The sequence below is a fragment of the Carassius gibelio genome, chromosome B19 (genome assembly GCF_023724105.1).
Source record: "Carassius gibelio isolate Cgi1373 ecotype wild population from Czech Republic chromosome B19, carGib1.2-hapl.c, whole genome shotgun sequence".
In the NCBI taxonomy this organism is placed as follows: Eukaryota; Metazoa; Chordata; class Actinopteri; order Cypriniformes; family Cyprinidae; genus Carassius; species Carassius gibelio.
In genome coordinates, this window is record NC_068414.1 from 32,092,429 (window position 1) to 32,118,868 (window position 26,440).

General features: G+C 36.8%; 1 protein-coding gene across 2 annotated transcripts in view; it reads right to left on the reverse strand.

Annotated features, from left to right (window-relative positions):
- The window catches only part of LOC127978918 (nectin-2), a 131,197-nt gene that overhangs the window by 31,767 nt on the left and 72,990 nt on the right, over positions 1–26,440 (reverse strand). Inside the window, exon 7 of one of the 2 annotated variants that reach the window (XM_052583922.1) lies at positions 19,453–25,085. The exons of the other annotated variant lie outside the window; for it this stretch is intronic. Within the exon in view, the coding sequence (XP_052439882.1) occupies positions 24,535–25,085 (551 nt within the window). The 3' untranslated portion in view covers positions 19,453–24,534. Of the gene's footprint in view, positions 1–19,452; positions 25,086–26,440 lie in introns of those variants that run through there. 2 annotated transcript variants of the gene reach the window in all.

Below are 26,440 nucleotides of genomic sequence, written 5' to 3' on the forward strand. Positions count from 1 at the left end.
TTTTATAATTATATAAAATATAATATATTTTATAAAGTTAAATATTAAGCTTAAAAATAGCTGCTTTCTATTTTGATATTATTTTACATCTATTTTACATTTATTTTAAATCTAGCAGACTCCAAACAGACACATATATGATTATGCGTTTATATAAATATATATTTTCCAATTTTTCTCCACCCAATTATGAATTTCAGCCATTTTTTCTTAAATGTCCTGTAACGTCCTATGCATATATGAGGTTCTTCCTAAAAAAAATAAAAAAATAAAATAAAAAAATAAATAATAATAATTATATATATATATATATATATATATATATATATATATATATATATATATATATATATATATATATATATATATATATATATATATATATATGGCAGTTTTTTTCTTTTATTTTAAAGTCTTAGTTAGCCATTAAAGTTCCACTCCCCTGTTTTACTCAGTGAAGCGGTGTTTGGTGAATGGGAGTCTTCCCTGCTGCTTTAGCACTTACACTAAATGTGATGTGGTCACATGCATGTCTGACCACTTTTGACCGTGGTTTGAGTGATGGGATCACAAAACGTTTTGGACACCTGGTTACTCCTGTATTTAGCAGTGTCAGCTTGTGATCAGATCACCCCTGACAGATGTTAATAGCAGCTGAAGAGAGGGCCAATGATTTGGAGCACATGCACTAACATGAGCCACATCTGTGATGAAAAGACAGCATTAAAGTTTTACACCTAACACAGCGCTACTGTTAACCATGATAAATCCACCAAGGTTACATGTTAAGAATTAAATCAAATCAAATGGATCCAGCGATCATTCTTGTGCAGCGGATGGCTGTTAAATGCAAGCAATTCAGACAAAAGCGTTCCATTTCATCATAGAAATTCCACAGAAAATTCCTGGAAGTTCCTCCTAAGCCTGCAGTTAAACAGAAACTGAGCAGAAGTATGTGGTGGGTGTGCTTCTGTTCCATATCATTGAAAACATACACACACACACACACACACACACACACAGCTGTTTAGACGCTGAAAGAATGCCCCGGGGGAACAACATGTTTCACCATGTTAATGCTAAACACTAGCACAGAAGAAGAGAATACACTGTCTGACAGCTGTGAAGCCCCATCAAATGCATTTCACACACATGGACGGAACATGTCACATGCATAATGCAGTCAAATCACACACACAGAGCTCTTCCCTGCAGTAAGTGTGTATGCAGGAGGTTAGTTGGCTGGTGGATGGTACGAGGTGTTTTCTGGATCCTAATTGGATATTGTCTGATGAAGAGCATCTAAGCTCGAAACTTCACCTGTGGTGAGAACATACATACTGTACATATTTTCTATCTCTGGAGCTGTGGGGGGCCTACTTTGATTCGTATTTGATGTTTGTTTTTGTCATAATGGTATATGAAAATTGGGGAATGTTTACCCTCTTGACTCACACTCACCGATTCCATCAAGACACTAAAAGATCTTTTCACTGCAAAAACAGCAATTAACTCCTCCAGCAAAATGAATGTTAGAAAATACTTCTTTAAGTGATTAAAAAAAAAAAGTGTTGAAACAATAATAAAATATTGCAACACTGTGAAAGATTTCAGAAGTCCATTCAAAATTGTACTTTAACATGCTGCACTGAAAATGTTCAGTCTTCAGTTCTCGAATTATGTGAACTGAACATCTAACATTAGCACAGATTTAACATTGCTACAAGAATAAGACTATTTGAATGAAATGCTGTTCTTCTGAACTTTGAACTTCCTCTTCAGAAAAGAACTACTGGGAAATGTTTCTTGAGCATCAAGATATCTGCTTTTCAGTTCTTTAAAGTTTAATTAATAGCAGTAGTGTTCTATGCACACTGTGAATGATTTAATTTCAACGTATAATAAATTAGATTAATTATATTAATGAATTATTTAAATTGAGTGTGATTTACCGGCACAGCAAATATTTTACATAATACCAATGTATAAATGCTACAAAACACTAATATGCGTTAAACATACCTTTAATCATGAATTATTAAAGCTGGAGGTAATAGTTTGGAGACAGAGTGTGTGTGTTTTTTGTTTTTTTTTACACTTAGAGCTTAAGCTTTCATTTGCATTTAGATGAGTTATCAAACATTTGTTCGGTTAGAAATCTTCCACAAAGTGTGAAAACTCTGGTCACTCCATATACAGTACATGTATGGTATAGCACGAGCGCGCGCGCACACACACACACACACACACACACACACACACACACACACACACTGTAGTCATACTCCATCTGGAGCTCTCAGCTGCTGATAGAGAGAGAGAGTCTCTCCCTTTTCCCCTCCTTCACTTGTTTCTTTCTACCATCTGCCATGTTTCTTCCTCCTTTTGCCACTCATCCAAAAACACACATTTTTCTATAATAGCAAGGACTTTCCATTGACTTGTTTTCATAGTGAGCTAATAATATTTTCCATTTCCTAACCCTACACATTAATTAAACGCTAACACAAACTGTTTTCATATCAGTAGTAAGACATTTATATTATATTACATATAATATATATTACTACAGTATGTCATGCAAAAGTATGTGTGTGTGTGTGTTTTAAAGAAATTAATTTATTCAAGTTTGAATGCATACAATTTTTATTTTAATTAATTGTTATTTTTATAAATAAATGAGATTTTTACTCTGATCATTTTGCACTGTTTTCACAAAAATATGAAGCAGGATCTGTTTTCAACATCGCTAATAATCAAAAGTGTTGAGTAGTAAATCAGCGTATTAAAATGATTTCTGAAGGATCATGTGACGCTGAGGTCTGCAGTAATGATGCTGAAAATACAGCTGCGCATCACAGCAATAAATTACATTTTAAAACATATTCAAATAGAAAACAGTTATTTTAAATTGAAATAATATTTCAGAATATTACTGTTTTTACTTACAAAAAATATAAAAAATCATGCACTCAAAAAAAAAAAAAAGACAAAGCTATAACTGGGGCAATACCTGTTCAAAAGTAAAAGGTTCATCTCCGTACATTATTTACCCCTAAATGGTACATATTAATATCTTAAATGCACATATTTTTTTTAAATGTACATATTAGTATACCTAAGTGAACATATTGCTTTAGCATCGCCACAGTGAGAGCTTTCTATCCTTTTTCCTGAAAACGTACTAACCGCAGGTTTTTGAGCTGTAGTATATATTACAAAAAAAAAAAAAAAAAAAAAAAAAAAAAAGGAAGAAAAAATAAATAAATGCATTTCATTTTGGCAGCAAAACTCCAGCCAAGCATATGTGCACATGCACACAAACAGCCACAGGGGTAAAACACAAATCATCCTGCGTTTACACTCAGCACTCGAGCTGAAACACTCTGATGTGCTCAAAGTTGTGTTTCTCACATGTATTTATGCAACCCTTTGAGATGCCACCAGCACAGCGAGTACAAAGCCTCGTCCACACACACGCAGGACCAGACGGTAAATATGCTTTTACTCTCTGAAATGGAAACGCACACTGGGACCTTTATCCAATACACACAAAGTCAACATCAAGGCTGTGTACCAACACACACTCCTTCATGCATAGCGAGCACAAATCTGCAAGGCATCATGCCTTAAGACCAAGAGTGAGATTAAAGTGTTCGTATTGCTCTGGAAATACAGCACCTAATCTACACAAACACACACCTTCCTTTCCTCCCAGCTGATACAGTCACGTAATTATAGCTGGGAGACTAAAAGCATGTTAGCGATGCTACATAACCACACACAATCATATCCAACACATGTAATCCTGAGCCGAACATCGCACCGCCTTGGGACTTAATATCCAGTTCACCATCATAACAAATATTAATCGCAGAGCTGATGAAATATTCATCTCGCTTATTAAATATGAAGGGAACATCTAAACCGTGAAGTACACAATAGACAAAGTGCAGTTAGATCAAGCAAGTACATTTGATTAAAACAAATTAGCCTTTCTTGTTTGTAATATGAAGTATGATGTGTTTCTGGATCAACAGATATGATGATCAGATTTTAGGGTTACGTTTATGGTTGAAGGAACGGTTCACCCAGAAATGACAATGTACGGTCCCTCAGGCCATCTGAGATGTAGATGAGTTTGTTTCTTCATGGGAACAGATTTATAGAAATTCATTACATTACTTGCTCACCAATGGATCCTCTGCAGTGAATGGGTGCCGTCAGAATGAGAGTCCAAACAGCTGATGAAAACATCACAATAATCCACAAGTAATCCACAGCACTCTAGTCCAGTGAAAAGCTGCATGTTTGTAAGAAATAAATCCATAATCAAGACATTTTAAATCTAAAAATGTTGCTTTTAGACAAAAGTTTTGGAGTCCCCTATCCATGGAGTCCCCATATCGCTTTCTCCAGTGAAAAAGTAGTCTCGTCTGAATCAGGTGAGAAATCTGCACAGATCAAGCACCTTTTACAGATAAAGAAAAGATTAAAAAAATAAAAAAAAGTTCTTAATGTCAGTTGATTTTAATTTGAGAGTATAAGAGGGAAAGCGTTATTATAGATTATTATTTTACAGATTGGCAGAAGCAATGGTTTAAAAGTAAAATGCCTGAATGATGGATTTATTTCTTACAGATTTTCACTTTGCAAGACATTCATTTATGGACTGGAGTGGATAACTTGTGAATTATTGTGGAATTTTAATCATCTGTTTGGACCCTCATTCTGACGGCACCCATTCAGTATCCATTACTGCATCAGAAACTGAGGGTGAGTAATTTTTAGCAAATTTCAATTTTTGCATGAACTATTAATTTAAGGCTAAAGTGTAAACACGATTCATCGTAAATTGAATCATCATAATCACTATTTAACTGAATTATTTCAAAAAAGTCAAAACAGTACAGATAAGAACAAGTCAGTCAGTCAAACAGGTTTAAAACAATACGACGATGAGCGGATGAAGGATTTTCATTTTAGGGTGAACTATTAAGTTTCTGGTGTGAGTGAGTGAGTGTGTGTGTGTGTGTTGCTTCATGCTGTGATGCTGAAGTCATGGGGAGAGAGACCGTGGGTCTTGCAAAGGGCACGAAAATCACTACTGAAGGTTTTTAAAGTGTGCACAAATCCAGTAGCATGATTTAAAAGATGCATATGTAGACGAACATGCATAAGCAGCTATTTTTGCTTTTGCAAAATGTGAATATCAAGCCAATCACGAGGGCAGATGAGCACTTGAGTTACAGGACACTCTGCATCTGTAGGTGGATTTAAAGACTCTCACATATACACTTAGTCACATATTACTTCGAATTTTCTTAAGAGTGTGAAGTATGACTAAGTGTTGACTAAGCCGCGTTTCACAAGAAGGAGCTTGTGGCTGAGTGGAAAAACGGTTGCCTGTTAATTCCTTGGGCATTTCTATAAAAGAGTGATGAAACAGAAATGGGAAAAAGTAAGTAAGTACAAAGCACAAAAACTAAACTTCCAAATAACAAACTAAATCAAAACAAAGTGGTTCAATTTACAAGAAACCATGTGAATGATTGCCCGAGCTGAGGTGCAATCGCTCGGCGAGACCTGAGAAAACAGAGTATTTCTCCATTATCTACAGCTCATCTGCGCCGGGAAATACAAGATTCACGTTCACACACTCTGCACTCGGTTGAAAATGTTCAGGAAATGAATCTTCTTCTCAAATATGAACCAATATCTAATCACCTTGTTTAGCAGTAAAACACACCAAAGATGTCACATACTCACATACATTTCATATTTTAAAGTATATTTAACCCCCCCAAAAAAACAATTTTGACACCATTTACTCACCTGCATGACTGTCTTCAGAGAACCACATAAGGAGATGTTAGGATAAATGTTCACGCTGTTCTTTTCCATGTAACCGAAGCATATAGTGACCACTGACTGTTAAATAAAGCACTATTTAGTCCAGTTTGTGCACGCTCTTCTAAGTCTTCTGAAGCTAATCTTAGGTTTCTGTGAGGATTCCTGTTTATTGACTCAAATTTCATTAGCATCCAAAACACGGTGCGAAAGTCATGTGGAATGGAGAATGAGATTTGAGAGTAGCAAGAGAGAATAACAAGTAACCAATAAACAATAGCAATAATGACTTGTCTTGAACATTGGTCCGCTTCTCACACAAAGCTATTGTACGACTTCAATCAGAAGACTTTAATACAAAAAAAACGGACTAATTATATGGTACTTCTTTGTAGAATGCTGATTTTATATAGTGTTTTTTAGAGATTGACAGCCAGTGTTGTTGTTTACTAAAACTAAATAAAATTATTTTAAGAAATTACATTTTCAGCAATTAAAAAAGTTTTTAAGTAAAATACAATATAAATATTAGATGAAAATTTTTAACTTAAAAAAAAAAAAAAAGCTACAATGGAAACAAATCAATTATTTTCAGTAATACATTTTAAAAAATAAAAATAAAATAGGATACAAAAATCAGATGAATATTTGAATTTTAAAAAGTAAACAAAAATGAGAAATGATGACTTGGCAATTTACTGAAATAAGTTTAAGTACTAAAATGCTCAAAACTGAAATAATGCTATATGGAAATATATATAATATATATAATCATAAAAATACTTCAGTATTATGTTTAATTCGATGCATTTTTTCAATTTGTTATTTTAAAAATTTTATTACATAAAAAAAAATTTAAATTACTAAAACTAAACAAATATTCAAATAAAGCTCTATATAAAGCATATAATTAACACTACAATGACACAGCAATGGTTATTGTATGCTTTATTCTAAGAGAAAAAAAAACAAAGAGAAAAAAATATTCTGTTATATTCCCTTCGCATTCCACTGAAAGAATTTTGATTGTTCAATTCCTTTGAGAGGAGAACGAAAACTCATAACTGAGAAGACATTCTGGTAAATAAGTCAGTATTTAATGTTATGTTTGGCCTACATAATGAAATAATGATGCTCTAAATACACTTTTTTCTTAACACAATCACGCATCCTGTCTTCATAAAACCCCTTGAATTATTAAGAAATGCCGTTATGGCAAAACCTCTTCCTCATCCCGTGACATTATAAATAACACTGACTCACTCAAACATGCAACAAAACAAATATTCCCGACCGACCCATTCGACCACAACAAGTCATCAGAAACCAGTTCACAGAAACACCAGCAGACATTGAACATCAAGTTTCAAGCCAGATTGCGCCATTGACATTCCTCAGCACTGTCTGATGGGAAATTCAGCTCCTTTCCCTGATTCCAGTCTCTGACGAACTCTTCAATCAAGTGAAAACATCTTGTGACTGACTTTATTCACTTCACGGAGCAGCACTCCATCAGTTATAATTAGATGCACATAGTTGCACGCTCTCAAGACTCGGTCTGTCTTACAGTTATCAGTCATACAGTGTGAGGACTGTGTTTTATCAGGCTCGTTCGGACCCGTCACATGCCTGTATTTTGGTGCGATCACATTTGCAGGCATTATGCTGGGATTAACGCAGCACATGACCTTTTACTTTCATGTAATTGGGTGTTATCTTCTGGTGAAGCTGGAGGAGAAAAGGGCTAGCGGTTTGGAAAGGCTGCTTTTGATTACCGAATTAAACTCTGGCTTTGTGTGTGTCTGGATACTTCGCAGGTCTCTTTTAAAGCGTATCGATGGCCTTTCACGCCATTCTTTCATTAGGTAAACCCGAGGGGATGCAGACATGGGCATCTTTACCGTCAGATGCACAGCATGAGCCGTGGAGTCCTCTAGCGCGCTGATTTATTCCATACTGAGTTTGTTTGTGTATGTGACAACACCGGGAACCAGAGAAGGACATGAATAAAAGCTGAAAGAAAGAAATAAACAAAAGCGGGAACATGAAATGCACAGTGCTTACACGCTGTTCAGCGACTGATTCGTTACATCCAGCCATTTGACAACTGGATGCTGTGTGTCACCGTGATCTGAACCCAAACTGAACAAGTGTGACTTCACACAAGACAGACTGATGGGGAGAAATGAAAGTGGCCCATTCTGATTGTGCAAGATTATGATGATTGTATGAGACTTAAGGGAGACAGACGGACAGACAGACTGATGAAAGATGAACGGGTATAAGTGCCCTTCAGGAATGAATATATGGACAGACAGATGAAGAGAGTGAGAAAGAGTGAGAGGCCACAGCCCAAGTAAATGAATAAAACAGGAGCACACTCTGAAAAAACTGAATGAATAAGCAGATAATGCAATGCATGATAATGTAATGCATATCAAATGTTTCCAAATGCACTGAGCTCTATGGAGCAAAATAGCAAGTTAAAAGCATTGTAGCATGCTGGCAAAAGTTCAAATAACATCAACTTTGACTCAAACCAAATTAAATGGAGAATAGAAAAAATAAAAAAAATTATGCATATATATATATATATATATATATATATATATATATATATATATATATATATATATATATATATGTAAATTGTATTAAATTTTATTTAAAATAATTTATTTAAAAAAATAATTAATAATAACATCAATAATAAAACCAATATTAATTCAGAATAATTAAGAATGAATTTCTCACTTAAAGTTATGAAAATCTGATAAATGAAAAAAAATAATAATAATAATAATAATTCTAGAATGTTTTTTTATCCAACCAAATTAAAAAGTAAATTAAAAGTAGTAAATATAACGAATATAATAAACATGAATTTAACTTTATTATTTTTATTATAAATAAAATAATTTACCCTAGAAGTCTTAAAAATCCATTGCTCCTGCTGAATGGTGGCCTATAATTGGTTTGCATGGATTTGATGCACTAAAGGAATTATTTAAAAAATTAGATGCAACAATCATGCAAAGAGAGTTTTGGAGAACTTTTGAATGATCCAGTTCCCAATCTTGTATAACACTTTTTAAAACATTAAATAATAATAATAAATTAACTAATAATTTACCTAAGATTTAGATTTTCTGTATAATTAATAATGAATTGCTCCTGCTGATGGTGTCATTTGTTTGCAGGCATTATCTGCTTTGTTGTAGCATTCAATTCACTAAAGGAATTATGCCACAAATGTGCTAAATTACTGTTGGACAACACTGCATGGTGCGATTCCTGATCGCGTAGACCGGTCCAAAATGCCCAACAGTTACAGTGCTATGTTAATTACATCATGACTCTTGTGAACATAAAAAAACAAACTGCACTGATTTAAACACACATGGCACACAATCCCTGGATTGCAGTGGATACATGCTGAAATAACATGCAAAGTGCCTGTGAAATCAGGCTCATTCAGATCATCAAATGCATATTATGACTTTCACTGATCTCAATATACACAATTAATAAACCTTTTAAAATAGCAAATATGAAAGTAAATGCAAACATCAATATGAAAGACGAAGTGTGGGGGAAATGAGCACAGGATAATACAACTAAGCCATCAGCAGCATTTAAGCATTGATGACAAATGGAGGAAAGCCTGCGGAGGAGAAGAGAAGGATTAATAAAACAACTGAAAGAATGAGAATTGAGATTGTGCTTCCTGCCAGCAACTGGGACGAACGAAGTGAAAAGTTATTAATAGCAAGATGTTAAAGTTGCAAATAATGCCAAAGCCTCCAACTCCAAACTATCGACTCAAACGTAAATAGCTTGTTTTTCTGCAGCTCGTGTAGACCGAAGCCTGTTGGTTTTGTTATTTGCTAGGTTATTAATATTTAACGTCGACGGAAGTCCATAAAAGAAAAATATTAATTATGAACGCTGCTTGATCTAATCAAATTACAAGATTCACTCGCCATTGTTTGCGTGAGCTCATAAAATCGCACATTTATTCATCCACTCCATCCAATTTCTGCTTCCCATTGTTAAAGTGATGAGATAAGGAGAGAAGGGAGTGCAAAAAAAATGGAGGTGCATCATTTCCAAACTGTGTCTGCATTAAAGATGCAGCGCGTGTGTCTGGAATTGTGCAGGAGGGGAAGTAATGGATTAAACATTGAATGATCCACACAGCGCCTGTAGGTATGCACAAACACACTGCATCCCAATCGTTTCCGCTCACAAACGTATTCTTAGTAGCGAGACTAACCTTACTTTCCCAGTCAAACCAGAGGGTATGTTAAATCACACTTTTAAAAGTGTTCGATTCGCCAATCAAACCCACTTTAGTCGCTGACAGCAGCAATTAACGGCAGAAGATCTGAGCGTGCGGCGGTGTCATTGTGATCAGAAACAAATCTGTGGTTTTTCTGAACATCACAGTGTCCTGTCGTGTAACACGTAGAGCCGCTCAAACCCCAGCTTTTCAGCTTCCTCTGAGTGACACAAACCGTCAGAGGCACTTACAGGTCCAGTTGACTTCGCCGTCAAGGTATGTGCATGTTAACATGGTAATTAGCTCGTAATTAGCAGAAATAATTATCAAGACCAAAATCAAAACAGCACCCTGTATGCACCCAGTCTCGGCCTGAACACATGGACACACGCTGTGAGTGTCTGAGGCTGGATTAATACAGACATGTGAGGACTTTCATTAAGATTGAGTGCTGCATGCTGCTAGGGTCGTTTGTTTTGCATGTTTCAATGGCCAACTCGCTAAACAAGTTATGAAACCAAATCAGTGCCGAATGCAACTCGAGTGCCAGAAGTTCCCATCTTGAAGGCCGGATTTGAGTCAGTGGTAGTGGAAGATGGCAAACTCCCATGATCTGGCACACATTACTAGGACTTACATCACTCCCAGACTGCAATCCTGAGTCACCGCTTTAAAACAATCAGACTAATCGCATTTCTTGAAATCAAACTTTTAAATAAAAAAAAAATAAATACATTTTAAGAACCCAATAAATGATTCAAATAATATTAAATAAATTACGAATATAAATATGTACAAAATAAATTTGTTTAAATAAATAATTTTTCAGGGCCAACAATTTATGGAACAATATTATAAATAAATTACTATATTTATATTTATACTTGTATCATAAACAAACCTCTCTTTCAAGCCCATCAAATGATGAAAAGAGTAATGAATCGATAAAATAATTCAAAAATATAAATATTAGATTTGTATAATAAATACCTACATACTTTTTCAGGGCCGACAATTGAGGAAAACTGATTATAAGTTATATAACAAGTTAATATAGAAATTGTTTAATGGACAAATCAACAAATATTGTAAGGGCTAACAAATTATATACATATGTATACACATATGTTCATGTGTGTGTGTGTATATACTGTATGTATATGTATATGTGTACATGTATATGTGTGTGTGTGCGTGTGTGTGTGTGTGTGTGTGGTATTGTAAAAACATATTTCTTCAAAGCCAATATACAGATATACAGTAAATACATATACCTATCAGTGCCCAATTTAACTCTATCTTAGTAAAAATGCACACATTTTCCTCCTGAAATTGCCTGATGTCAATGTGTTGAAGCTTTAGAAAACAATACAGAGCTAAAAAGCCAAAAAGAGCTTCACCTAACCCAAATCTGGATACATGTCAATGCCTGGCTAGAACGCTTCATCTTTTCATCATCATTTGATGAATAATTCCTGCCATAATCAATAGAAAAATACGAACAAAGATCTAAAATGAAATTCAGTCTGCTGCCAGCTTTCCAGGGCCGCTAATAGCACAACGTTAATAGGCAAATAATTCTGTGAATACAGCACATTCTATTAAAAAGCCTCATTTACATAAAAGGAAAGTGTGATTGAGTTGAAAAGAATGACAATGAGTTGATTTAAATACAGCGGCACAGTACTTCACATTCAGAGTCAGGTTCAAAAGCATCTCAAGCCCATGATGACGATCGTGGTTCTTCCTGAAAAAGACGAGGGTTCTGCTCACCAGATTCGGCTCAGACGGTTTCTGACACTGAAGAAACTGGGACACACTGGGCACAGATTCTGTTAGAGTCTTCAGTGTGTTCTGGGAAAAAGTGTCCAGCTCAGGTATTGTGCTCTCAGACAGTGACAGACAGAGAGAAGGAGGGAAAGAGACGAGGAGGAAGAGGAGGCTGGGACATTTCAGAGTCTCTCTCTCTCTCTCTCTCCTGTCTGCCTCTACTGTCATGCACTAATGGATGTCTGCAGATAAACACACACTAACAGTATCAGTGTGGTAGACATGTCATCTATAACACTCGCACACGTGCAGGCAGATAGCGGTCTTCTCTCAGGTGCATGTGAACCACACGCTGCGGTTCAATACTTCAGAAACCAAAAACTATTCTCACGAATCAAGCTCACACGCAGCATCCACTTCACCGGTGGGCATTTCCTACCAAATGAAAAACAAGGTGTAGTGATGTTACCTCGGTGAAATTAAATAGATCTGCTGCGAGTGCACACAAAACAGAGAAGTAAATAAAGATTTAAAAAAGTGATTTTATATACGAGTATTTATATATATGTGTGTGTGTGTGTGCATGCATGCTCATTATAAACAATTTTAGACTATTTTAAACAAACAAATAAATGTGTGATCAACTTTGCAATGTACACTTTGAAAATGAATATCAATATTGATGTTTGCGAAAGATTTAAAAGTGTTATTACAGTATAAATGTTTTCAAAGATGAACTTAGGCGCAGTAGGAGGGCTTTAATAACAGCAGAGGTGATCTAAATCATAAAAATAGCTTGACTGGCTGTAATATCTAAAGAGCTTGTCTCTTTTTGTATCTCTTTTAAAGCAGACAGATAGCTACAGCATCTACCTCACATCCTAGCATCACTTCCACCTCTCACCTTCCTTCTCACTTCGTCTCTCTTTGTAAGTCAACCCGTGAAGAAACAAACTCAGGTAAAGCTGTGCTATTTTGGGAAATGTGAGCTGCTGTAGCGCATCAGAAGAACAGACAGACATGATGATCCAGCGCCACGCTTCTGTCTGCATGAAAGCAGAGGGAGTCCCACAGAGAGAGACAGTGTGTGGGAACCAGGGAGACCCTCGCCGAGGAGAAAGAGAACGAAGGGTTGAAATGGAGAAATAAGAGAGCGGGTGGAGTTTAACAGTGAGTTTGGCGAATCCTCCAGAGCTGTTTATCTGTCCATCTGTGTGGAGCTGAAGAGAGTGATAGAGAGATGAGAGCTACACCCACACACACACACACACAGGGGACACACACTCACACTGACACGCTTACATACGGTTATGACAGGATTAAAAATATCCACCGCATCTGGAGCTCTCCAGAATCAGAGAGAGGATAAAAATAGCCCGTCCACAAAAACAAACTCAATTAATGTACATTTACAACACAGCAGCAGGACGGGGACGATGTGCTCAAAAACAGCAGGACAGAACAACATGAAAAATGATGCAGAGATCGTAACACATTCTTAGGAGTTTACCTTCTTTAGATTAACATTTTAATTGCATGAGTAAAAGTGTCATTCAGATGGATGCAGGAGCACCTCGGACAGTGTTTATGAACCGTCCTTAACTGCTTAAAAAAGGCTCTTTTTCTACAAAAGTGTACAAACTGTCCCAGAGAATAATTAATTCTGTTTATAATAAGAATATAGGTGTTTAACACTAGTTCATTTTCATCATGCTATCATTTTTAGTTAAATAATCGACCTCTATAAAATCAGAATACGGGTTTTAAATACGGGAAAAATAAATAAGGAATAAAAACTAACAAATTTTTAAAATATAAATAATACTATTTAATTCAAATAAATGAATTGAAATGTTATTAATTTATTAAAATGTAAAAAAAAAAAAAACAATGATAAAAAATTCAGATTTAAAAAAAGGTTAAATGAATAATTTCCAAATATTTCACAAATTATTATTATTATTATTTTTTTAAAGTATAGAAACGCAACTATACAGTTCTCTTCTGATGTAAACATACTAAGAAGCTCTATTGCATGCACTAATGTCCAGCAGCAAGAGGTCAGTGCACACTATATGAGAGCATGAAAAACACACTGAAATATGAGATTGAAGCCACAGCCAATCACATCCCTCCATTAGCTCCAGCACTGGTGGCCAGAGACACTCAGCCAACCACATTCAGTGGCTTTCTTCTGCTGCTCAATCCTAACCTGGCTTTCCATAACCTGCTTCGAAAGACCGTCAGGACACTCAGAAACACCATCATATAGCAGGTCCTTCTTTGAAATCAAAAGCCAGGGTCGTAAAGACTAAAACAAGCCGCATTCACTGTACAAAGAGACCAACATCCCCTAAAGGAAACGCTTTCTTTAAAAACAATCTATGCATTCATTGATTTAAAGCCAAGAGGGTTTCATTTCAAGACTTCAGGGACTGCAGCTGCGTGTTAATGCTGTGGAATTTCTTCATGAAGGAAATTTATAATAGCTTATTTATAACAAAGCAAGGATTTGGATACTTAAAATGTATGAATTTCGATGCATTAAATAACAACATATCACAACCAATGGCATCTGTGAATAAATGATGGGTTTATGCTTCATTTCTAACAATGATTAAAAAGTGATTAATGTTTGCTATAACAGAAATGAGAAAATTCAGCTTTGGTCACAGGGATAAATTACATTTTAATATATATTCACCTAAAAACTTTTAATAGGTACAAATATTTCTCAATATTACTCTTTTTACTGTATCTATGAACAGTTGTGTAGCTGTGAAAGAACCCAAATAAATGCAATACTGTTTTGCCCATTGTTTTTTAACTACCGTTGAGCTTTAACATCTGTCAGAAAATGCAAACCTAGTTTCATTTTTGCTTCTTTAATCACTTAAGGGAGTAAAGAAAGTCCAGTAAATGAATCAGAGAAGAGGCGAGATCAGGATTCAATCACGTGTCGAGCTGTGTGTGTTGAACACACTGCTTTTACGTCACATTGATTATTGATGCCAATGGATGAAAACGCTCCATTTTACCACAAGTCCATCTAGATCCAAATGGCAGCAGCCAGTTTGATCGGTCACGGCATTACAGGAGCAGATTTAGAGCTGAAAAGCAATAAAAACTGGGCTAAAAGTTCAGAAGAAGGCCTAACAGGTGCTGTGCAATTCAAACCCACTTCACTAACAAATATTTAGCCCATTTCCTCTTTAATGCAGAGTGCAGATAGTTTAAAATAAGTCCCCCACCGGCATGTTTCAGTGGCTCATTAGTTCAGCATCACGCGTTTGGTTGGTAATGTCTTAATTTCTGAAGACCCCACGAGGGGGTTGGAGGCAAGAGGACTAATAAAATCTCACATCCAGTGGGGGTCTGAACCATAATGAGCCCGAGCGCAAACGTGTGAGCTCACTCAGACTGTGAAACCAATAAAACTTCAAGAAGAGGAATAAAATCATTCAAATGAATACGACAAGGCAAAATGAAAAAGATAATATCGGAGAAATTGTGAATTATTTCACGCCCAGGGAACAGATGGCTGAGGTAATAGGTGTTGGTTAAAAAGAGCTTTCGTTCCTCTCGAGGCTCAAAGGGAAGTTTGTGAAACAACCTTCTTCCTGTTAAAGGTAAAAAGATCTCGATGCAAATTACAATAAAAAGGACACAAAGGATGTCTGAGAGGAAGAAAAAAATAGCAACAGATGGAAAAACGTCTAACTTCGTCTTCTTACATTTGCATTCTCCTTGTTCTTTAGAAAAAAGTTGTTGTTTTGAGTGTGTATACTTGATGCAAACCGTAGACCTATTGACCAGTCGTCCGCGGTACGAAGCGATGTCAGACTAACAAAAAGCTCTGAGCAAATGGCCTATCAGTCCTCGGTGTGCCATTAAAAAAAAAGAACATACTCGCTGAGAGAAGCAGCAGGAAAAATGTGTTGAAGCGAAGGCAGACCTAGATTCATCGAGAAATAGGACTTATTTTAATAGCAACCATGGTTTTTTCCTTCTTTCTTTCTTTCTTGTTCGCAGTGAAAGAGCTAAACTGGCAAAACATCCCAAGAAGCCTTGTTAAACATCTCATCAGGTCTGGTATGTCAGTCACGCATGTATATGTTGTTACCTACAGACTACAATCAGTGTCAAAGGCACATTTAATTGAGTTGAACAAAGAACAAGATGCTATTTCAGAAATTTTCATTGGATGTGCACTAAACTTTAAGCAGGAAGGGACATCAAATGAACTGTACTTTCTTCAAAGCCTCTTCGTTCGTGTTAAATAAAATATGGAGTCTTCTCTGAATATATATAGAGAGCAAGAGAGTGGGGTCAAAAAGATGGTATTTGGTATTTATTTGGTATTTATGGTATTTATTCATCATTTATATCTGAAAATAAAGAGCGTTTATCTTTTAAAAATCCTTTTAAAAAATGCATTAAAAATACTAAAGGGTCTGCACGATTTCTAGATCACTAATCAAATATGTTAATTTAACACTACCATTAAAGCAATTCAAAAATATAAGATAATTGTTGTTTCGCTGGTAATATATATAGATATTTTATAAAAAAATATATATATATTCTACTTTTTCAGTTTTTATATTTGTAGCCATGCATTTATATATAATATTTTTATTTTTATATAATGTGGAATTTTCTTTAGTTTTTCCATTTAAATTTATAATTGTATTAATAATAATAGTGATATTTTTAGCTATATATATATATATATATATATATATATATATATATATATATATATATATATATACACACACACATATACATACATACATACATATACATACATATAAATATATATATATACACATATACATATATATATATACACATACATATACATATATATATATACACATACATATATATATATATACACAAAAAGCAAAAAGGAAATTGGTAATCTAAATCAAATCTAAAATGATATTGTGTTGAGAGATAACAGTTTTCTAAAACAGAGCTGTGCTGATAAATGCATTCTTTCAAAACTCTCCCAAGTCATTTTTGCAATTTCTACTACACTGCATCTATGAAAGATGGCTAGATAAAAATCTTGGCGACAAATAAGCAAAATTTGCCACAACAGCACAGAATACATCACAAAAGCCTTTCCGTTTGCAAGGCATAAAATGGGATGTGGAAGATCAATGACTGTGAGATTTTCAGTGGCACTGCAGCCGTGGCCTGAAGGGATGAGTGACAGTCCTGTCACCTGGCTCCAAACGCTCTCACACTGGCTGCAGGCCACTCTTACTGTTGAGCGCTGATTGGTCTCAGACTCCTGGACCCTGCTGTATATATGAATGTCAAATCAAATGAATGGCAAGAAGCCAATTTATCTGAATCCACCCTGTGTTATGCATCTGTACAGCATGGAGAAAATCCACCTGACAGATGGCCGAATGTGGCATTCCTTGAGAAATTACAATTCCAGTTGTGTGAATGTTATCAAATCACGAAAACCGTCTCAGCACGAGATATTCTTTTGGAAGATCACTATCTTTTTTTTTTTTTTTTCTCCAATCGATGTCAACCATTGATGTACCTACCACTGTGTCCTAATAAACCCATAATACAAAGCAATTTCAACGTCTCCTACAACCTACACTGTTAGAAATAAATGTTTTTATGGACCTTTAACACCCATGAGATCCTTCCAATATACAAAATGTTCTTTATAGTGGAAAAAGATTCTGTAGATTGCTAAAATGTTCTTCACACGGAGATAAAATAAAAAAAAATGTGTGGAAACTTTCCATTCAACGAAAGCTTCTTTAAAGAGGAAAATAGTTATCTAGATTATGTTCTTCACACTAAGAAAAAATACAAGATTTCACTAAAATGTTCTTTAGGGAATCAAAAACTAGTTTCATCTTTGGTCGGTCTCAGCATGGGTGGATATGACTGTTGGTCGTTTAACATTTCTATCATAAAATGACTATAAAATATTGTTTCACTATCTTCCCTCATTCACTGTTAACTGATGATACACACTCTGCTTCTGTGAACAGTAAGCCCCGCCTACTTTGATTTAATTGGCCATCCAAGTGAATTTAATGCTGACAAACACCCATGCTGAGACAGACCAAAGATGCACATTTTTAACCTTTCTGTCATCCTAACAACTAACAGGGCGCTCCGTAAAGGAGTGCAGCTGATATGTGCAAGGATTTCAAATATTACAAGAAGACTGGAGTTTGACTGACAGACAGTCTGACCTATCATAACACAGAATTACTAATAATGAGGAAGAGGTGATCGGTTGTCAGTTTTCTCTTTGCTCTGTTTTTTTTTTTACTGCTTGAGAACGATGTGTCGTGAGAGCGCAGTGGCTTGTTGGACGTAGTATCCTAACAGTAAGTAAAGGGGGGCGGGGTCTCAATTTTTTTAATACTGAGGAGGGGTACTGGTCTCTCTCAGTGTCTGCAGTTGTTATAGCCCCGCCCCTTTTGGAACTCTTATTTTTAAGAATGTAGTCAGTGTTCTAAGGGAAATATCGTGATGTGTTTGGCACAAAGGCTGAGGCGTGTGTGTGGGGACTCATGTCCTTGTGCAGGGAAGGAACGAGAGAGACCGGAGGTGAGGTGCTGACAGAACAGTGAGAGTGTTGTCTAGGCAACAGATGCCTGAAGTGGGCCCTCAAGGCTGAGGAGAGGCTCGCTGAGTCTCAATGAGAACGAGGCCACAACGGGCGGCAGCTTTGTCAAAAGCCATTTGCAAGTGGAGGATAATGGGAAAGGGGTGAGATTCCTGTGTGTACATCCTGATGGAGGCTACCTCTGGAAACCCTCAGGCACAGCTAGACTGACAGATTGTGCTTAGGTATATATTCTGGTTATGTACACGCTACCGTGGAAAAGTTTGGAGTCAGTAAGTTGTTTTTGTTTGTTTAAAAAAAAAAAAATTATATATATATTTATATAACTTTAATTTCATAAATTAAACTAATATATTTATTATCATATACAGTATATATATATATATATATATATATATATATATAGTTATTTTTAATACATAATAAATGGTATAATATCCCTCTCTCTATATATAGTCAGCTTTGACTTCTCATTCAATATTCTTGGCTAAACAGGTGTATAATTTTTGCAAATTTACCTATTTCTATTACACAACAACAACAAATAAAACGCTGATTAAAACTTGGACCTAACTGATTGTAAGTGACCATGATGCCATGCTTCAGTTAACTGTGTAACTGTGACCATTGATCCTGCTCTCAACATGTGACCCATTTTTGCGATGTGTGCTCGAGGAGTTTAGCTCGTCATGCTATCCCTGCCACACACACAAAAACACATCAGCATCCTTCCAGGACTGCATTTCGCTTGTCAGTCAGGGGTCAGAATGTAATTTCTGTCGGAGACTAGCTATGTAAGTCGTGCATCATGGTCCTGCTGCATCACAAGAGCTCCTGGAAGGCAGAAAAACACACTTGCAGAGAGAAACATTCACAAAACACAAGATGCAGAGAAATACCAAGTCAAGGGATACGCCAGACAAAGCACTTAGAAATCCACAGGTTTTTTAATTACAACCAGTTTACAAAAATAATGTGACAGGACAATAATGGGACTTGGAATGTACACGCTTTTGTTTCCGCTCCAAATAAACACACCACACAAACATTTTTGTCAGCACTAATCATACCTTTGTGATGCTAAAGCATCCTCTTCCTCCAAAACAGACTAAACATCTTACACAATGAAAACAGAAAAGCAGCAAAACAACCGGACAGCGTGGAGGTAATGCAGGGCTGCGAATCAATTAGTAATGCTTTTGCTAGTTCTATCATTTATTTATAGTATTCACAAGCAGCCGATGAGAGGGAACAGGCCATGAAAACAAGCGTGGAGTCGTAATTTGGTCTAATGGCTCCGAGCTGCTTTGAGACCGGAGGCAGATGCAAACTGGAGATGCCATAACCCATTTCTGTTGTCAAAAATTAAGAGTAGTGGTTGCGGACAGGCTGTGTAATTGCATGCCAGAAACATTGGTTTGTAACCTGCCCGCTGTGGAACCGTTTTCAGAGAAGATTAGAGCCCCAGCGGTCCCCATCTCATCTGGACAAGTCTTTCCACCACATGACTGGTGAGGAACGGAGGAAATTTGCATGAATCTTGATGATGTCTTTCACTAAACGGGATAATACCGGTGTAATAGTTTCTCACATAGGTTTTAAACTGCGAAGAATAAATCCTGGATGGCCACAGTGTGTGCGGGGAGATCTGAGGGCGAATCTCATCAAGATCAAGGCCTGCTTCATATTTCAGCCCAACATCAAAGGGAGAAAAATAAATAAATAAATAATAATAATAAAAATAATGCTATAAGCCAAACAAAATGCATAATAATTGTTTTTTTTAATATTCATAATATTTAAATAAAATTACATTTCAAAACAAACTCAATTAAAATGTAAACTTTATACCAATAAAGCATTTACATTTGACTGGAGTTAATTTGGAAGGGATATATTTTTATTTTGTATTTTGAATAAATATTTAAAAATGTAAATGTTTTGATTAAAAAATTTTTTATTCAACTTAACATCATTACAGTCAAGAAAAAAAATTATGCCCATTTTTAATAATGGGGATATTAAAAATATAAAATAAAAATAAATCAAATAAAAACACAGTTGAAGCATTTGTATTTTACTTGAGTTAATTTTGGTGATATTTTACTTTATTATTTAAATTAATTCTGTGTCATAATTTTTAAATATTCAAAATCTAAAATATATATTTTTTCAAAATTAACTCACAATGTAAAGTGTTTACACTATTAAATAATTTCTGTTTTACTTGTTCATTTAAAAAAAATATATTTTATATTGTGTATATACATTTTAAATGTAACTTATTATTATTATTATAAATAAAATTACAGTCAAAGAAAAAACATTTTCACCAATTCACTTTCACAATTCACAAAAAAAGGATATTTTTTATACTTTCAAGGCCAGAAAATAACATTTTGAAATGTCCTTATATTTTTATATTTTCCATGACAATGTAAAATAAGCTACAATAGTCCTTAAACAAAAAGTACTTTCTTTTTTCTCTTCTTTGTGTCACGGGCATCATATGACCAGGATAAGAGCACGAGATTCACCCACTACAGTCGAGTATGTGAGTTTGTGTGTGTGTGTGTGTGTGTGTGTGTGTGTTTATTTAGTGTTGACAGCTCATCATGTCGAGGGCTAAGAGTGTGCATTATGTTGTTGATGGCTGAGAGAGCTAAATTTGTCAGTGTAAAAAGTTTGTGCGCACGTCAATGTGTACTGTACTTTCATCGCAGGCCGTGTGCCAGTTACTAACTAGTGTGCGTCTGGGAAGCTACATCTGCTGAATGCGCAGGATTCCCGTCCGTCTAAATCACCAGCTCAAGGCAGCTGAGGTTATTCTCATGTCTACTCTGGGCTATTACTGTATACGACATCTGCTTCATATTTAACCTTGGCCAGAACTGACCACTGCATCTGTTATCTACAGAACCGATTAATATCACTTTTATCTCACTGGATTTCTTGGTGATAAATACATACATATACAGTATATATATATCTCACACACAGGACACATCACGTCAAGATACACACCATCAACACCTCACAAGATAGTAAAGGTTTCCATCCATAGTATATAACAAACTAAACAAAACAAAGAGAGTGTATAATCTGTTCTCACAAGTTTTGACAAAGATTATTTGTAATACAGCAGTTACGTGATGTGATCTGTACCTGATGCAGTTTTTACACAAAAGACGTCAGGCAGAGGGGATCTGTCCGAGGGTTTTTCATACACAGTGTCACAACCTGACAACACAACACAACATTCAGAGTGAATGAATAATCAGCTCCACAGCTGATGAGTTAATAATAACTTGCGACATAATGCACAGCAATTAAGAAGCATCACGTGGGGACAATTTGCCGTTGCTCAGGCGGTCTTGTTTTTCTTCTTTTCTTAAAATTGTTGATTGATTGCAGTCTTTAAGTCTGGCATTAATTTACAATATTTCAACATCGCATGAATACACATCCCAGAAGGCACTTACATCAACTTATCAAAACATGAGTATTTGTTTTATAATATTGAGAACATGTGGATAGATGGTATCTTTCACCTCCAAATATTGGCAGGCGAAGTCCAGGTCATATTTCACTCCAAAACTAAATATCTGTTAAAGTACGTTACATAAAATACTGTAAAGGGGGCCTGTTTTGGATTGTGGCTTTATTAAACAGATGCTTTATTGTACTCTAATTGCTTCTTAACATTTAAATCACCATAATTTACAATAAAACATAAGATTCTTTATGCAAAATAAAGTTCCTTTGATTCTGCAGTAAAATGTGACCCAGACATATTCCTTGCGGGTTTTGCCCAATTATTTCAGTAATTAATCTTTATGCAGCCTTGGGATTGTGTGAATGAGAACATGGCATCGCTATGTAACCCTCAACACTAATATTCTATAATAACATTCCGAGAAGTTCAATAAAAGCTTCTATTAAAACACTTATACTGAAAGTTGTGAAAACTTGATTTGGCAACATTGCTCTTTCAGTATTCTCAAGTCTCGAACAGCATTTGAAAGCCAAACGTTCAGCACAGTAACTCACAATACATCGCAGGGATCTCTGAATGCATGGATCTGCCTGACACTGACTCCAAATTCATACTAAACAGGTGAAGTTAATACATTTGCTACTGCTAACAACACGATATTCACTAGCGCAATAAGCTTCCCATTTTCTCTCTCCACTTCTTCATTTTTGTCATTATTATCAGCTTGAATATTTCAAGGCCTGAGCAGCTCTCAGAAAAGTAGCTTCGCCATCCCTTATTTTTCAGTGCAGTGATGCAACTTGTAAGAGCTTTAGGGGGGGGGGGGGGGGGGGGATAAAAATTAACAGCCTTGCAAGTCTGCAGCGTGGGTGAACACTGTAGGCTAGAGTAACAACCGCCTTTACAGTCACTGGGTCCAGATAGTATAATCTCCAAATTACTCATGCTATATCTGCTTTGCTGGATATGGAGTTCTGTCTGGGTAGTGTCGCATCGGTGAACGTGTTGCTCCGGTGTCATTACCGCTCTAACCTCCCTCCACCGAAGGCTCGATGTTGTGAAACCAAGGATGAATGAGTCACGGCTCAAGTAATTCAAAGCACTGCCGAAGCGTCCGTACAATCGGCATATTATGCAAAGCACGTGCTCGCCGACAACCCAGAGACTAATGAATCCAGATCTGGATGCACATTGTTACACACTCACAGTTATCTGAAATGTCTTTTTATGTAGTCCAAAAAAAGAAAAAGTTGGCTTATGTGCGAGGCTTCTAATCAAACCTCTGGCCGGCTCTAGAGAGACTCTGTAAAGCGAGTGGCCTAATATCACTTCCGACCATACGGTGAGAGCGCTTCGCCCCTTGACCTTTTTTCACAGCTGGCAGCTTTTCAACACCGTGGACTCCGCTGAACCGGGCAACATATGCCGCCTGGCTTACCGCTCCCCGCTGGGGTCCATCGAGCGCTCCGCCGTCAACATAATCCCACACTCAAAGGCACATCAGTTGTGTTTCTCTCAAGGCCCAGCCTTTGCTGCCAATCTGCGATGTGCATTAATCTACTTAATCAGTTTTAGTGAAGATGCAGTATTGACTCCAAGCCTGTTTCCTCCTGGAAGGATTCGTGCGCTGTAGCTAGTCGAGCTCCTGTCTGCAGTTTTTAGATGTTGCGTCACATGGTTTTGATATAACTGGATTAATCAGGGGTTGGGAAAAAACATGCATCAGCCAAAAATGCACAACACTCTTCTGAATTAAACATGGCCCGGAACAAACCGTTCTGCAGAGGTTGACAGAGAGAGAACGGAGGAAACAAACAAAAACACTATTGCGCCTCTGCCTAGAACCCCTCGAGTCATTCAGAAAATTCCTTTAGCGTAACAAGACATCCAATTAATAAACGAGAGCTAAAAAAAATAGTAGGGGAAAGTTAAAATCGTTCACAGCTGGAGTTGATCGGTGGCACAGATGAATGACCCAGATGCTGGAGCGAGCACTGCATTGACGTTCTCTGTTTCGCCAAACAAAACATCCAGCTGTTCTCGAAGACGACATTCCCGGGCTGTGATAAAAGAAGCCTGATGTATGCAACCTGGAGAGAGCGGCCTTGGCTTCCAGGTCACAGCTTGCTGCGCCACTCGTGCGACGTAGCATTGACAATCCTCCATGCTTAATCACTGGGCTTTCTTTTCACTTCAAAGAGCCAACTTGATTTAGTGCTCATGGGAGTGAATCAACCACGAAAGATGGATTCTGGCTAGAATGGGCATTAACACCAAGTTACACAACAACAGTTACACAACAACAAAATCACTCTTATTTTCAGTCAGTATTATGAGTTAAAAGTACACATCGTGAGGGGAGTAACATTAATTTGTGTTTTCAGTTTGATAATGAGTGCTTTCGTCTACAGATGTGACATTAACTGTTCTGCTTCCACTCCTCAGATGGCAAGTTTCTGTCTTTTTGTTTTAAAAGGTCAAGTGAATATCAGTCAGGTGTATTATCTGTTTCCTCTAGACGTAAATGGCAGTCCGGGAGATGATGGACCCGTCTCGCTGGGACTCCATGTCGTCGTCCAGATAAAGTGTGCACTCGTCTTTGTGCCGGTGGATTTGGTAGCTGGGCGACAGCCCGCTGAAACGGTCGTACCTTTCGTCCTCTTCTTCATCATCATCTAGGCTGTCATTGAGGGCGTCAAACTTCCTGCGTTCAGCCTCGTTCAACTCGCCGCTCAGCAGGATGTCATGGGCGGTTGGCGTGCTTCCAGTCATGCGCGGGAACTCGTTGCATTTCTCTGTCAGGACGCCCGGCTCGCTTTCGCGGTACGTATAGATCGGCCCATTGTTGTTGGATCCTGCACCGTTCTTGCTAGCCTTCTTGCCTCCAAAAAGACGAGTTTTGTTCCCATAAGCTCCCTGTTCGCCGTCGCCTGAATATCCGTGCTGATGGCGGCGACTTCTCATCACTAAAAAGGCGACCAATGCACTGACCAAAACGAGCGCCAAGAAGCTTCCCAGAATGGCTCCGGCCACCATGCCAGCGCTGGATGGGTCTTCAGTCGACTCTGCAGAGGAGGGGAGGGGCACAAATGAGGACGTTTCTGCCTGGTGGTGGTGGTGGTGGTGGTGTACGATTTGGTTCAGTTTAGACTGAGTAATGGTTTTTGGCTGCCCCCAGTTCCCAGCTACAAGTCCTATGGTGTGAGCCAAGTTTGCCGGATCCGCTCTCGGGTCGAGAAAACAACACAAACGTCCGTTCCTTCTATGCTCGGGAGCTGACCAGGTGAAATAGACTACACAAGTGGAGAGTTAAAAAGAGAAACACACAGATGGAGAAAGGATGTAAAGCTAATGTCAAAGTATGGTCATGCAAAGAGGAAGAAACGCAAGTTACACTGTGAATACAGTCCTCCAGCTAACTTCAGCTAATTGGTCAGCTTGCACATTCCCCACCAAATTCCTGGGAACGTGTCCAAGTCACAAACACTAAAGGAACACCTGCTTCAGGAAGGATTAGCCCCATTTCATGCTGCATAGAGCCTGCATGGAATGCGCTGCTGAGGCAGCATGCACAGGAAGTGATGTCTATATCCATATACATATATAGTGGTGGTGAAGTCAAGAAAAGTAATTATATTTACAGTCTGATTTAATCAAAAGTTTTCTGACCAAGTCTGTCTGTGCAACTTAAAGAACAGTAATAGTGCTATGCAAGTCACCTGCATTGATTTTGGTTACATTACTGTATTACACAGGTCAATATTTTATAAAACGCTGGTCCTACAGCTAACCTTATAAATATGCAAAGCAACAGAATTATGGAAAAGTGCACGAGTTTGAGGTTTTGTAAGAAGTTAAATGGATTAAAAACACACCCAGCTCACTGATTTAAATAACAGTTAGACTTTTACAGTGGTGCTTTTCAGTGCAAAACTATGCAAAGTTGTTGTGGGTGCCAAGGTATCACTAAGTGGTCTCTTAAATTGCTTTGAAATACAATAGCACACTTTCCTCAGGATGCACAATTTGAGAAATCATATCATGCCCACACAGTAGCTCTAACTGTGCAAAAAAAAAAGAGTTTGAGTTGCTTCTTTTAATGAATCACTCAAAAAGACTCACAATCTCAGGAGTTACTGTTTGTATCATAACAGAAAAGTGTTTATAATATTAAATGTAATTAAATGTTCTGTTTGGTCCACACGTACTGAAGAAATTTCCATTACTTTTCAAAGACTTAATGACTCTTTCTGTATGATACATTGATTTAAGTGTTTTACTAAGTTTTACTAGTCTTTTTAAATGATTCAGTGAATCATTCACTTAATCAAATCTGTCACAGATTCATTCAGGAAACAAACTCAAGTGAGTCATTGAATTATTTTTTTAACAATACATTTTTTAACAATTTGAATTAATT